This window comes from Felis catus, chromosome D4, assembly GCF_018350175.1.
Source record: "Felis catus isolate Fca126 chromosome D4, F.catus_Fca126_mat1.0, whole genome shotgun sequence".
Lineage (NCBI taxonomy): Eukaryota > Metazoa > Chordata > Mammalia > Carnivora > Felidae > Felis > Felis catus.
In genome coordinates this window covers 16,625,759-16,641,651 of record NC_058380.1, presented here as the reverse complement: position 1 = coordinate 16,641,651, position 15,893 = coordinate 16,625,759, and the positions used below count along the sequence as shown (strand labels likewise).

Sequence of the window (15,893 nt, the reverse complement as noted above, 5' to 3'; positions counted from 1 at the left end):
GATGTCGATGGGCGAGTTACATTCACGTTATTCTCCCTTCTCTGTGTCCTCTTCCCACTTTACTTTCATTTCTTTCTTTTCCTTTTCTTTGCTTCAGTTTCAATTTCAGAATTCATACTTTTTGAGACCATTATGAAGACCTTGTCAAGTGTTCTCATAGCATGACTACTGGAGAGTTATGGTATGTTTTGTCTCATGTACGTTTGACTCTGTGAGGATTAAGATTAGTCCTTAGAATCCGTGATCGTGTTACATCTCTTTCAGGCTACTTATTTGTTTTTTTTTAATTACAAAATGTTTTAAGTAATCTCTACAGCCAATGTGGGACTTGAACTCACAACGCATGCTCTATGGACTGAGTCAGCCAGTGCCCACAGTCTCCTGATATTAAATTCTTTCTGCTTGCATCTTTTAAAAACTTTTTTTAAAGTTTTAATTATTTATTAGAGATACAGAGAGAACACAAGTGGGGCAGGGGCAGAGAGAGAGGGAGACACAGAATCGGAAGCAGGCTCCAGGCTCTGAGCTGTCAGCACAGAGCCCAACGCAAGGCTCGAACTCACAAACTGTAATCGTGACCTGAGCTGAAGTCAGATGCTTAACCGACTGAGCCACTCAGGCGCCTGCCTGCTTGCATCTTTGGTCAAAAATATGATTGTTTTCATCAATAACTTCGCCAACATATCACTTTTCACTCCCAGATTACACTGCATTTTGTTCCGGTGACACGTTGCCCTTTGAAATTAGGTGTGGAATTGTTTCTTATTTCCCCCTTGACACTTAGTCTCTCTTGTTTTTCCTTCTAAGGAAGAATTTTAAACACTTACTGTGAAGTTTCAAGTTTCCCTTATTTCAGATTAAGTCTCTGTTAACTGCTATTTTCAACTTTGTATTTTAAGAGCATCTTGCTCATAGGAATTAGGCTGTTTTTGGAAGGATTGGTTCAATGTCCTTGGAGGGGATCGCTGGACCAAGAATGAAAAATCCTGTGTGTTTGGCCATACTTTTTCACTAACTAGATCAGTGATGTTGGCCAAATGACATAATCTTGTTTATACTTCATTATCTCATTGAAAATGAGGAGGTTGGGGCAGATAATTTTTAATTACTTCAGAGATTATCTGGTATCCTTCTAACATTCCACGACTCTACTTCTTCTTTTCTGGAATGTGAGAATAAAGGATGAACATATGCATATTGCAACTGTTACCTTGAACTTCTTTTGTAAGCAGATAAGGAAACACAGGCCGTTGGCTTGCCATCTTTAACCTTTGGTTGTTTCATACAGTAATAAATGCCCTTGAGTTTACTGAAGGCAGTACAGTTAAAAGAGGGCAGGAGGCAGTATTTATATCTCTGTAAATGTGAATATTCAAGCTCTTAAATAACAATCCATTTTCCAGTCGCGGTTGACCAGTTAGACGATCACAAAAAGCTGAAAGGCCAAGAACGGGAAGCCAACCCACCCACACACCAAGCAGAGATTCCCGAGTGTCAGCAGCAAGCACAAGAATCCTTTAGCAGGCCCTCTTTAAAAAGATGTCACCACGCGCACGGTGACATACACGGATGCCTGGGGCAAACACAGACGCTGTTGGCAGTGTCCTGTCAAAGTCCCCCTACCTTGCAGCCTTCGCACGTGATGACTCCGTAGTGGATCCCGGAGGACTTATCGCCACAAATTTTGCATGGTATCACTTCAATTTGTGCTGCAAGGGGAAAACAGACATTTTGAGCTTCTTCCTTTTGCTTGCCTGGCTCCCTCCCCACCTCCCCCTGGCACGACCTGAGTGTTGGAAGACCCTGGCGTGGGCTCACCCACCACTATTGGCCCGGCTTCCTGAATCTTCTTCTAAGTGAAAAGGTATCTGTCCATCTACCAAGGTTTGCTTTGTTTTTCGAAAACTACAAAATATAACCAGGGACTGGAAGTCTTCTAAACTCTTACTTCACTGCTTTCTCCTTTTTATTTATTTATTTATTTATTTATTTATTTATTTATTTATTTTCAACGTTTATTTATTATTATTTTTTGGACAGAGAGAGACAGAGCATGAACGGGGGAGGGGCAAAGACAGAGAGGGAGACACAGAATCAGAAACAGGCTCCAGGCTCTGAGCCATCAGCCCAGAGCCCGACGCGGGGCTCGAACTCACAGACCGCGAGATTGTGACCTGGCTGAAGTCGGACGCTTAACTGACTGCGCCACCCAGGCGCCCCTATTTATTTATTTTTTAAAAATGTTTGTTTTATTTATTGTTGAGAGAGAGAGAAAGAGAAAGAGACAGAGTGAGAGGCTGAGGGGGAGTGGAAGAGATAGAGAGAGGGAGAAAGAGAATCCCAAGCAGGCTCTGCGCTGTCCGTGCAGAGCTTGATGTGGGGCTCGAACTCACAAACCATGAGATCATGACCTGAGCCGAAACCACGAGTCGCATGCTCAACCGACTGAGCCACCCAGGCACCCCTGCTTTCTCCTTTTTAAACCTGACCCGGTTATTGGGGCACATGGGTGGCTCAGTCAGTTAAGTGTCCGACTCTTGATTTAAGCTCAGGTCATGATCTCACGGTTCATGAGTTTGAGCCCCGTATCGGACTCTGCACTGACAGCTCAGAGCCTGGAGCCTGCTTGGGATCCTGTCTCTCTCCTTCTCTCTCTCTCTCTGCCCCTACCCTACTTGCACATGCTCTTGCTCTCTCTCTCTCTCAAAATAGACAAGTAAACTTAAAAATTAAAAAAAAAGCACATTCAAAAAATAAACCTGACCTGGTTATTAATTAGACTAAAAAAATCCCTTGAACCAGTGACTTCGGTTTTCTTATTTTGCACTTCAAACATCAAGTCACTGAGTGTTATCATGCTGCCTTATTTCAACAGTATTTTAAATAAGTAAACAAAGCAAAGCTGAAATGGAAGGGCGTGATTTTATAAATAACGTGGCTGGATGTTTACTTCGAGTATGTCAGTGGTGACAATATTTATTGAGCACACTCCATACGTCCACTAAAATAATAAAAGTTGTTGACACAAGATATATTAGTGACACAGATTATTTCATTCATAAAACAAAATTAATGCATGGAAAAACCAGGAGAAAATGATAGAACATGTGGCTCCTATGACTTCAATACAAAGAAAATAATTTCGTGGAGATGAAGACATTAGGGTTGATTCCGAAGACTGTTGGGCTGAAGTGAAAGGAAAAGGCTGTTTCTGCAAGCAGAATGGAATGAAGGACTTCTGGAATGACTGTGGCTCGTGATCGTTGAGACAAACACCTCGGCTCCACTGCAGACGTGGGCCATATGGTTGGGTAGAGGGAGGGATAAGAGATTATGGAGCTCCTGGGAGTTAAGCAGAGGAATTTCTACCTGATACCACTGGCCACAAGGGTTCAAGGGAAGGAACGGGGTGACGACAGGTACCTTTGCTAACTGGAAACAGGCAGGAGACTAAAAGGCTATTCCGAACCCGGTGTCGGGAGATGGAAGTGTGGAAGACGTCAGTGGCAGGATAAGGGGAGAGGGAGAAGCAAATAGAAGGACAGTTCTATGAAGATAAATGAAAGAAAGGACACAGAGGTAGAAACTGATGAAGAACCCAAAGATGACTTCTAGCTTCACCCTTAGGATGAGGTTCAACAGTTGGTTTGACACAAATGGAATTGTTGGTAAGGCAGCCACTTTATGGAACATGGTGGGGGTGGGGGACAGGATTTCCAGTTTGCATGTGTGCATGTGCAAGCACCTGTATACAGAACCCTCTGGAAAGATGATTTTAAGGCATCAGCATTGAGGTTATGGATGAATCCACGAGATAAACTTTATTTAGAATGTAGTAATTCCTATGTCTCTGGTAGTATTCTAAGTGTTGTTAAAATTATACACACCAGGAAGATCTGCTATTCCTGTTCCCAATTTAAAATAATTATGCAAAATATGCCTCAAAATGCTTTGTACATCAATCTGCCATGTGGATGCTTTTCTACAGTTTCTCACCCTTGAATATACAAAACAGATAAATGCAAGACATAACCCTCATTGTCTTATTATTTTACATTTTAAAAAAGATAATACTTAGCTTGAGGAGAGCATCTTAAATTTTTTTTGAAATTCAATATTTCACGGTATGTTCAAATCATCTTTATAAGCAAAAAATTCAGCATTATGGCCTATTTTTCATATGAGAAAGCTCAGAATCCAAGCGGTTAATGATGCCTTTGAGTTGATTTGGGAGATGGCCACCAGAAATTAGCCAATTTTCCTGATATTTTGTTCTGTGACCCTTTCCCTGCTTACCACAGAGACACAACATGAATACAATTTTAAATTTCTGTATTATTCTAATAGTGCCAGCTAAAGAGACAATGATAAAAAATATCAAGAGACGAGACAAAGTCAACTAAAATACTTATTAGACTAATATTTCTAGTGCTTCTGTTTTTTCAGCTTTCAGATTATATGAACTAGTATTTGTTTTCAAGATTTTGTGATATGGGGAAAACATGTGAGATCTGATGTCATTTCTATTCTGTTTTCCTGGATTCCTGTCCCGAACCTGATAATGATTGGGTCCATAGGTAAGATAAAAGTCTTATTTTGTTTCCTGGTTTATAAAGTTAGCTGACAAACTTCATAGATTTGTGAAGTTTAGTGAGATATTTTATGTAGAACTGCCTTGCAAATAGTGAAGAGCTACAAAATGTCAGTTTTTAACAGCGTCAGAATCATTGCTAACTGGTATTTCTAATGCTATTGGACGAGAATTATGACAAGCCACATTATTATTCCTTTACTAAAAATCTTATTTAAAAAATACAAATGAATGACACTATACATAATTTGTACTTTTTTTTTTTTTAGCGATAACCTTTCACACAGTGGATTCTTTACAATGATTACAAAATTGACTAAAAATACCAGGTATCCATTGTACAGTTGTTAAGCTTATATGATATTAAGTCAGAGGTGCTCTTTGCATAAATTACTCCCCAGGGAGTAACTTACACGTGGGGAGAATCTGCTTCAATAAGTTCTTAATTATAAAATGATCTAACTCTAAAGGAAATGAAAATAGAGGTAATTTGCCCCCTAGGGTGTGAGAAGATGTTTTTGAAAGCCACAAAGGTTATCTTATACAACTTGGAAAATACAAATGGGATCAGGAATGATTCGGTAGAGTATCTGCATATTTATACATATTTATTATCTTAGCTCAACATGTAATCCTGAAGAACCATAAACATTTTAACAGTATTTTTAAAGAGAAAGAAGTCACTTAAAAGGACATACGTGTGTTGATATGTGTGGGGAGGGATTATCAGTTCAGAAAACCCATGGCCACTTTACCTATTAGGACAGAATGGGTCATATGAGGTTTGTTACAGGTGAAGATACTGTTTTTTTGTTTTTGTTTTTGTTTTTTTTTTGAGAGAGAGAGAGAGAGAGAGAGTGCAAGTGAGCAAAGGGCAGAGAGAGAGAGAGAGAGAGAGAGAGAATCCCACGAGGGGCAGAGAGAGACAGAGAGAGAAATGGGGCTCACCCCAAACAGGGCTCGTGTTTTACCCGAGGTGGGGATCATCCTTACCTGAAGCAGGGTTTGAGCTCACCTGATATGGGGCTCGAACTCACAAACCGGGAGATCGTGGCCTGAGCCAACCACAGATGCTTAATGACTGAGCCACCCGGGCGCTCTAGGTGAAGATAAACGTAAATAATGGAAAGCACTAATCCTTTTCCTTTGCGCTCCTTTAAAATACACTGCTTCTGAGCTACAACATCATAGTTCATACTATGTATTTTATAATACTTCAAGGCGGAGTATTCCAGACAAAGATGAGGACAATGCATGACGTAATTGCTCCGACGTTTGCCCCTTCCAAATGTCTAGCCATTACTCCAGCCACTGTCTTCCGGGCAGTGATCTTGCAGCGAATGCAGACACGGTGGCATGCTCTTTGCCATGGCTTCAGGCTGAACATCTAGGGAGGATTTGGTGGCTTGGACCCCCCCAGCTGTGACAATGAAGGTGCTCTAAGGAAACTGTGGGGGAAGTTCAACTTTCCTCCTTTTGCATGACTCATGGATCAATTCAACGGTAGCGTTCTCTGAGCGACAAACGTAGGGGAGCCCCCAGGCCCTGAGAGATGGCTCGAGGTGCGCTCTTTTCTCACTTTCTACATTGCTTATATCTTCTGCTCTCTTATATTATTTCTATTGGTAATCCTCTGTGGAGACTATACTTAACATTGCATTTACCAATGAAATCTCTTTGTATACAAAAGCATATGTAAGTTTTTGGGGGAAATGATATTCTTAAAGAATATCATGAAATATTGAAACTAATTTGATGTTGTACCTTGTATTAGAACACTTAATGAAGTACAATTAATTTAACACCCTATGATTTATCAGGAAGGTCCTATTCAATAACTATAAACTAGTCACAGTTTGTGTCTTCTTTGAAGATGGCGGGTCTCTCCTCTCCCCCCAGCACCTCCTGAAGGCCCTTCCTTGCTTAGCACCCCTTACAACATTGCACAAAGCCACTGTGTGTTCAGTTCTTCCCGATTATCAAAACGTGCATGTCTTTTTGTTCTGCTCCCTCAGAACCTCCTGCTGGTGAATGCAGGTGTTAAGTGAGATGAACTAATCCAGGCTAATGCATTCACCAGAAAATGCATCACTTTGATGCACCAAAATACCTTAATTCTTTTTTTTTAAGCTTATTTATTTTGAGAGAGAGAGAGAGAGGGAGAGAGAGAGAGAATGAACAGGGGAGGGGCAGAGAGAGACAGGGAGAGAGAGACTTCCAAGCAGGATCTGGTGCTGTCCACCCAGAGCCCAATGCAGGGCTCGAACCCACGAACTGTGAGATCATGACCTGAGACAAAATCAAGAGTTGGTCACAGGACCAACTAAGGGACGCAGGTGTTCCTAAGATACCTTAATTCTTAAAAGGATCCATCAGGAGTGGTAGTCACAGTGGACTGTTCAGGCACTTTCTGGTCGAAGTGAACATTTTTATTGCATGTGTTCTTGTGGCTCTCATTCCCCCATTTCATCCCCTATAACTCAACCTGGCCCCTTCTATAGTCTGGGCATTTTAAGCCCATTGAGGAAAGGTTCCAGGTCCAGATAATACTTAAAAATTTTTTTTTTTCTATAGAGACCAAAAGAGAAGTTGTATAGCTCCTTAAAGCAGTAATCCTGATTTTCTTTCTTTCAGTACAGCCAAGAGATTTGACATATTCCTTTTTATATTAAAAAAAAGGCTTTAAACAATACTGATCTCCCATATTTGGGCTGAGGAGTAGTAATCAGAATCTTGAGATCAGGGTGGGTATATATTTTGGAATAGGTCCCCAAGTGATTCTGATATGGTCAGAATCTGATATGGTCAGATTCTGATCTCCCATTGAGGATTCAACGAATCAAGTCATGAGCCAGGAATTCTCTGCAGCAGGAAAATCACCTGCAAAGGAAATGAGACCCAGGCACAAGGTGGTAATATGAAAACACAAAGGATGGGGCTACTGGGTGGCTCAGTCAGTTAAGTGTCCGACTTCAGCACGAGGCATGATCTCGCGGTTTGTGAGTTCGAGCCCCACATTGGGCTCTGTGCTGACAGCTCAGAGCCTGAAGCCTGCTTCGGATTCCATGTCTCCGTCTCTCGCTGCCCCTCTCCCACTTATGCTCTGTCTCTCTCTCTCTCTCAAAAATAAATAAACATTAAAAAAGAAAATACGAGGAAATGACCAATAATCTCTCTCTGTTTCCCGACCTTTGGTTTGGGCTATACTTGTAGCATCTTGTTTTCTGCCTTTTTTTTTTTTTTCCTTAAGGGAAATACGAGGCATCTATTCAGTGCACAATAACTTCCATTCCTGGATACTAGGTTTGCTCCTCAGTTCCTGTTTCCCAGAATTTTACAGTTCTGCTAAAAGTGGGCAGTGCAGGAAAAACTCTTAGTGTCTGAAAGAAACACAATTTGCACATACGAAACTTCCAATAAGGACGACTCTTGTGGTGAAAATTCCCTCTGCGCTTGGTTTCAGCAGCCCAAGTTGTACTGTCTACCATTTGTGGGAAGCCCACATTGAAACCCCTGATTGTAGCTTCTCCCTCACTTCACTAGCAGATGGATAACTTTCTGCCTTTATGAGGCATACGATCTTCTGCTGTCACCTAAGAGCAAACCTATAGGATGAAGCAAGTATTTCTAAGATCTGGCTCCACTCTAAGTTTTGAGTGATCAGAAAAGAGCCCCAAGATTGAGGCGGAATGGAAGCGTGGGAAAAGGAGACCCTTAGGAAAAGAAGTAAGCGTCTTTGAGCTTTGATGTCATGCTAGGTGGTGAATCTAAGAGATTCCTGACATTGGATCAGGTACGTGTTCACGTACGTCTCTTCCGGGCGCACAGCATCTCAGTCCCAGCTTCCTGCTTAAATGCCACATAGAGTGCTTGCAATTCAGTGCACTCTAATTCTTACTAGAATCCTCCAATTCCTCTATCAGCATTTGGGATCTCCCTTTCATCTTAACCTCTCCTCTCTCTCCTCTGTAATATTCTGGGTGGTGGTCTGTGTGAGTCTTCACTTCCCATCAGTTGATAGACAGCTTCTGAGCGACCTATAGATAAGATTTATTTTTCTATTATTATATCCCTGTACTACATGTCATTGGAAACTAGGGTAAGAAAAAAATTACGCTCAGATGAGAATGGCAAAAAATGATTTTTTTCAAAGGCATGATTTATAGGATTATTACGAAGGGAGTTGACTTATCTTATATAGGAGCCTTCAGCCCCGAAGAATTGTTCGCCTATGCTAACTCTTCAGAAGACTGAAATAACAGAGATTGAGACCAACATAGGACAGTAGCAGCCATTAGTATTATCATTAATAGCAATTACTGATAATAAGGGAAATATCCCCCTTGAAAGTCGTAGTGGTTTTAAACTCGTAAATTATGAATTAATTCCCATTAAACACATCTTGTCGTATCAAAGTTTTAATTATAACAAGATAATGTGTGTGTAGAACCTGACATCATTCAGGATGAAAGCAGTAATGTCTTCTGTATGGCATTGGCATGATCTGGGGGCATGTTAGAAATGCAAAGAATCAAGATTTACCTAAGACCGATTTGAATCAGAATTTGCTTTTTAACAAGCTTCCTAGGACAGACAGCATTGAAGTTTGAGAAGAACTGTTCTGTGATGTCCAGGTAATTATGGTTGTAGCTATTCTGAGAACTAATGGCATTTTTAATTTCTCCGGCATTAAGGAAAATTAGAAACTACACAGGATTCCAGAAAAGCAGTTCCTGCTATTGTCTGTTAGGTATTTCTCTTTTGTTCAAAAGGCAGGAGGACACTTGAAGGGTTAGTTACAAAAAGCCCTGGTCATTAACTGACAAGGCAGAAGAAAGAAAAGCCAGAAACATCTTGCATTGCTGTAATTAACACCCAGTGTACCCGGTTTCCTTTACAGATTTCACGATTGTGAATGGCGTCTACATCATCTTCATGCTGTAACACTGTGTGGTAGTACGTCCTCCCTCTTCTGTGGACTTGCTCTTGGGGTCTGGCCCATTAGCTGACTCTCTGGATACTCTGGCAGAAAAAAATCTCCCCTGAGAAGACTTTCAAAGGTAGTTTTTCTACTTAAAAATTTTAATTGCACAATTTTTTTTTTTTTACTTCTTTTGGTGGCGGTAAGGAGGTGAAACAATATTTGAAACAGAAATGAATTTCAGCTCTCCGTGGTAATTCTGGAAATGATACATTTGGAAAGCTGCCCCATCTCGTGGACGCAGATTAGGTAACACGGAGCTCAGGGGTCATGATGGCCACTCGTCATATTCCTCCCATCTATCATCACGCTGTCCTGAGCCACAGTACTCAAAGCGTGGTCCCTGACCAGCAGCACAGCATCACCTGGGCGCTTGCTAGAAATTCAGGCACTTGCTTATACCTTAGGCCAGTATAATCAGAATCTGCATTATAACATTATCTCTGTGATTCGGATGCACAGCGAAGTCTGAGAAGTTCTGGGAGAAAGAAAGGGAAGATAATCTACAATTTAAGTCTCAGGGTTGTCTGTCCCCAAACCACAACTCCATGTGAGGAGAACTTCGTATTGAAAAAAGAAGACATGCGTTCTTGCTAGTTAATGTTTTCAGTCACAGCAAGAAGAAAACAGCCATTATTTTGCTTCGTGGAAAAGCCTGTCTCTCGGTAGTTCCTTCGTGTGTTTCTGAGCCCCTTTCTCTAGTCTCCCTTACAGCTGAAATCTTCAACAGGAAGCTCATGTTTGTGAAACACCACCTTCACTGAAGGAGAACAAGAATGGCGAACTCTACACAGGTGACTCAGAGTGGCTCAGGCAGGCTTCGTGCCCTTGAGAAAAACTCAAAAAGAGCAAAAACCCCAGTTTCGGGAAGATGAAAAAAAGACAGCTTTTCTATGTTAAAAATCAAATTGCATGAAGAGTATGAACAGACAAATCACAGACAGACAGAAAATATTGTAGCGCATGTATCTGATGGAGGGCTTTTATTCAAAATATTCAAAGAGTTCTCCAAATTCAAAAAAAATGGGCCAAAGACCAGAACCATACACCTCAGCAAAGAAGGTATATGGATGGCAAATAAGCGTATGATGAGATGCTCAACATCCTATGTCTTTAGGGAATTAGAAAATAAAACAACAATGTGATGCAACTACATGCTTATCAGAATGACGAAATCTAAAAAACTGACACCACCAAATGCCGGCAAGGATGCAGAGCAAAAGGAGCGCTTATTTGTTGCTGGTGGGAAGGCAAAATGGGACAGCCACTTTGGAAGGCAGTTTGACAGTTTCTTATAAAACTACATCGTCTTACCCTAAGACCCAGCAACCGAATTGAAAACTGTCCATACAAAAACCTGTATTAATGTTGATGGCAACTTTATTCATACTTGCCCCACAAACAAGATACCCTTTTTAAACATTTTTTAAATGTTTATTTATTTATTTATTTATTTAGAGAGAGAGAGAGAGAGAGTGCAAGCAGGGGAGGGGCAGAGAGAGGGGGAGAGAGAGAGAATCCCCAGCAGGCACCAGCGCTGTCAGCATAGAGCCCGACGTGGGGCTCGATCCCACGAACCATCAGATCATGGCCCAAACCGAAATCAAGAGTCGGACACTTAAACGCCTGAGCCACCCAGGCACCCCCCAAACAAGATGTCCTTTCACATGTGAGTGGATAAACCAACTGGGGGCATGCAGACAAGGAGTATTATTCAGTGATTTAAAAAAAAAAAAAAGGTGACCTATCAAACCATGAAAAATCATGGCAGAACCACACAGGCATACTGGTAAGTGAAGAAGGCAGTCTGGACAGGTTATGCACTATATAATTCCAAGTCTATGACATTTTGGAGAAGACAAAATAGACACAGTAAAACAAAAGTCATTTGGGGGATGGAGGGGACCATAAGTAGGTGAGGCAGAGAGAATTGTTGGGGGTGTGAAATTGTTCTGTATGATATGAAGATGGACACATGTCTGTCTATTTGCTGAGACCCATAGAAAGACACAGCACAAAGAGTGAACCTTAAAGTACAGACTATAGTTAATAATGTATCAGGATTGGCTCCTCATTTGTAACAAATATATCACACTCATGCAAGGTATTAATAATAGAGGACAATTGTATGTGTGTGTGGGGGTGAGTAGATATACGGAACTGTACTCAATTATTCTGTAAATCTAGAAATACATTCAACATTCTATTACTTATTTAAAATAATTCCACAAAAGCACTTCTTTTTTCGAGGTAGTGAGGATCATGTGAGACGGCCCAACCAACACAAGTAAGGGATACTTTAAGACAATTGTTCCAGCAAATATTTATTTGTTTCAGGCCACAAACACATGCACATTCAAACTTCCATCTTCAAAATGAATACAGTGATTGGACAGCCCCACACAGGTCTAAATAATTTGAATACAGGGCAGACTCAGAGACTGCTAGATGCACATGGGGAAGAGATGTTGATTTTAACTGGGGGGAGCCTGGAAGGTTTGTGGATGAGGTGTTTTTGAGCCACCTCTTAGATGGCGAGCAGGACTTCAAGTGGTAACTATGGAGGAAAACGGCACCCCTAAAATCGGTGACTAAAGATTGAAAGAGGAAAATTCAATGATGAGAATAAAATTCCAGATGAGGGATGTAAACTTATTTGGGGGGGGCTCGTTATTGGGGTTAAATGACAGCAAACAGTGGCAGAATGCTTTCAGAATTATCATACAACTATGCTTTCCATACGTAGTCACAGACAACAGGCTGAACTACAGGAAATTGTCACTTTTTTATGCAAGGAAACACTCAGCATTGGCAATTTTATATGGCTCAATGGAGTATTACTGTTCACTGTGCTCTAAGAGGTGGTTTATATACCACTTTCTTAATGTTTTATTTATTTTTGAAACAGAGAGACAGAGCATGAGCGGGGGGGGTGAGCAGAGAGAGGGAGACACAGAATGTGAAACAGGGTCCAGGCTCTGAGCTGTCAGCACAGAGCCTGACGTGGGGCTCGAACCCACGAACTGCGAGATCATGACCTGAGGTGAAGTCGGACGCTTAACTGACTGAGCCACTACTTTCTTTTCAAGAATACTTGGAAAGGCCAGTTAGCTGGGACATAGGTGATAAATATGAAAATAAAGACATTAAATTATATATCTGAAAATTCAAAGGTTGGAACAGGAACACTAAACACACACACACACACACACACACACACACACACCCCAAGAAAATCCCAAGTGACTCAAGTTTGGGATGGAAAGCACACAATACTACTTCTCATTTTCTTCATTGGTAGAAGCAGTAGAGACCATTCCTGAAGTTCTCAGCACCTGTTCAGAGAGTTCAAAACCAAGAAAAATCTGTCTCTCTCTGCTTGGTGGAAAAGAAAGACTAAATCTCTTGAAATATGTTTAAAAAAAAGAGACAAGGCAGGACCACAGGGAGAAGAACTAAGTTATATTCTAAAATGCAGTGATCAGAACCCAATATCAATGCCTTTGCTCTGGAAAAGGGAAACCTTGTAAAATAAAAATGGCATGCCATCCTCTCATGAGATATTTGGGTGGATTACTGTCCCATATGAAGACAATGTCCACATATTATCAGAATGTTAGCACCATACTAACATTTTTTCCCCTAATGTAATAGTGTTATTTAACTGGCTCATAATGTCCTATAATTTGCTTGGATGACCAAAAACTAAACAGTGGCATTATTTGTCACCCTTTCATATTTATAAGCGTATCTGTTTTTTTCATATTCTCTCAGCCACTGATGCAGAAAATGATTATATAAGCAAACTTTAGAACGTAGATGAGATATTTACATCTGTTTTACGTGTCAGAGAGACAGAGGAGAGAGAGACAGAATGAAATGGAAAAGGAACAGTTACTTCAAAGACTTTCTTTGCCATCAGAGGGTTGGTTTAGGGAAAAATTTGTATGAAGAGACACTCCAACAGGACATTAGGGAGTTTTCACTTATGGGAGGACACTTTGGATGCAAAATGGCATCGGTGACTGTACTATAAGAACTCAGATTTTAGGCGAGCGCTTTTGGAATTATGGCAGCCGTGGATATCCAAGATAAGCTGCTGGGAATCTCTTGGGTAGACTGTTCTGGATCCCCATTTTGAACTGTGGATACGTCCCGGATTACATTTCAGAAAGAAGTAATCCTTTCTACGACAGGACATGTAACGATGAAGTGGTCAAAATGCAGAGGCTTACATTAAATCAAATGGTTGGAGTGGAATACATCTTTCTGCACGCTCAAGAGCCCATTCTTTTTTATCATTTGGAAGCAACAGCGGCAGTCTTCTACCCAAGTTATCCCACTGGCTGGTTACTGTATCATTGCTGGAGTGATCTACCAGGCACCAGACCTGGGGTCAGTTGTAAACTCTAGGGTGCTTACTACAGTGCATGGCATTCAATCAGCTTTTGATGAAGCTGTGTTGTACTGTCGATACCATCCTTCCCAGGTTATTGGTGGCACTTCAAAGATCGTGAAGAGCAAGATAAAGTCAAACCTAAAGCCAAAAGGAAAGAAGAACCAAGCTCTATTTTTCAGAGACAACGTGTGCAGGCTTTGCTCCTGGACCTCAGGCAGAAATTTCCACCCAAATTTGGGTAGCAAAAGTCTGGAGAAAAGCCTGTCCCAGTGGGTCAGACAAAGAAAGAGGCAGAGCCTATACCAGAGACTGTTAAATCTGAGGAAAAGGAGACCGTGAAAAACGTCCAACAGATAGGGAGCACGAAAGGCCCCCCGGAAAAACGAATGAGGCTTCAGTGAGCACTGGTCAGAGAGAAGCCTGCAAGACTCCTCTTGTCCATTATTGGCACCTCATTACCATGACAGGCTCTTGAACTTTAAAATTCTTTGTCCCGACCCTTCCATTTGTATAGAATGTGCTTGTTCTTTAAGAAGGATGTAAGGATCCTCATGCTTTTGATATGAATATTTTTTATGTATCTTTTGTAACCTTTCCCCTACTAGACTTGAGCAGCCTCTTACTCAAATGTATACTGCTATATATACATCTAAAAACAAAATAAAAGTATTTGTATAAATAAAAAAAAAACCCTCAGATTTTAGGCACTCATGTTTTGGATCATCTGCAAGAGCTTCCATTTTATTTTTAAAGTTTATTTATTTTGAGAAAGAGAGAGAGAAAGTGCACACGCAAGTGGGGGAGGGGCAGAGAGTGGGGGGGGGAGAGAGAGAGAGAGAGAGAGAGAGAGAGAGAGAGAGAAAGGGTGAAAGAGAGAATCCTGAGCAGGTTCCACACTGTCAGTCCAGAGCCTAATGCAGGGCTCGAACCCACGAACCATGAGATCATGACCTGAGCCCAAACCAAGAGTCAGATGCTTAAACGACTGAGCTACCCAGGCACCCCTGATTTTATTTTTAAAGCAGATAATGCTACAGGAGCAAAACATATGGCAGGTTTCTGCATTGAGAATTACATTATTATATCATTTCATGTTCTAGCAAAGGCATGTATAGGTTTAGTTCATCCTTACATAAATGGCTTTTTTCGAAAAATGAGGCACGTAGATTTTAAAGGAAGGTGTTCTCACCTTCACGTAGCACCAGAAATTATTTTAGGGGTCAAATGATAACTCAGGATGTCACCCTCAAAGCTCTGTCTTGTAATTTCACCTTATGCGAAATATCACAAAGGTCCCGTATCAATGTAGGCAAAGGCTTAGCCACTCAACAAATGGAGAATTATGAGTGCACAGCTCCCTCGAAGACCAAAGTGTCTGTTCTGCTGATATTGCACACTTTCCCTAAAGAGATTACCAGCATAATCCTAAACATTATAGGACCCAAGCTATCTTATTTTTGAGCTCATCAGATCCAGCATGCTGCACGTAATCCGTCCCAGCTTTACTCAGTGTTTATGTAAGCTGGGGAAAGAATTGTAGCACCAACGGTAACCAAGTACTAAGAACAAATATCGTCATTTTCAAAACACACTTTACCAAGTTTCTTTTTTTTGCTACAAGCCGAAAATGCATAATCATTGTTTGACAGTGTATGGTAACATTTGCATGGAGATGTTTGTGGCTGTGTTTCCTATACATTAGTTTCTACCAAAGGCCCTTTGAGGCTACCCGTGGACTGAATTGGTAGGAAAAAGTAAAGTGTTTTTTTTTTTTTTGTCATTTCTTTAGAGGTTTGAGTTACTTTGGAGATACTTATTTTGGGGGGAAATAACGGAGGAAAAAGACTAGTGAAAATCAGAAACTGCTAAGCACAGTACTAAGTATTCTACGACAGTGACTTTACAAAAGCTGCGGTTTCAAT

The 15,893-nt window shown here is 41.0% G+C and overlaps 1 protein-coding gene and 1 pseudogene across 4 annotated transcripts in view; one reads left to right on the top strand and one right to left on the bottom strand.

Moving 5' to 3' along the window:
* Nucleotides 1-15,893, bottom strand: part of RORB (RAR related orphan receptor B) — a 388,295-nt gene that overhangs the window by 61,828 nt on the left and 310,574 nt on the right. For all 4 annotated transcript variants that reach the window (XM_045042487.1, XM_019815772.3, XM_045042488.1 and 1 more), the window contains one exon: nt 1,624-1,709. In XM_045042487.1, the coding sequence (XP_044898422.1) occupies nt 1,624-1,709 (86 nt within the window). The remainder of the gene's footprint in view (nt 1-1,623; nt 1,710-15,893) is intronic.
* Nucleotides 11,136-14,715, top strand: LOC102900046 (annotated as a pseudogene).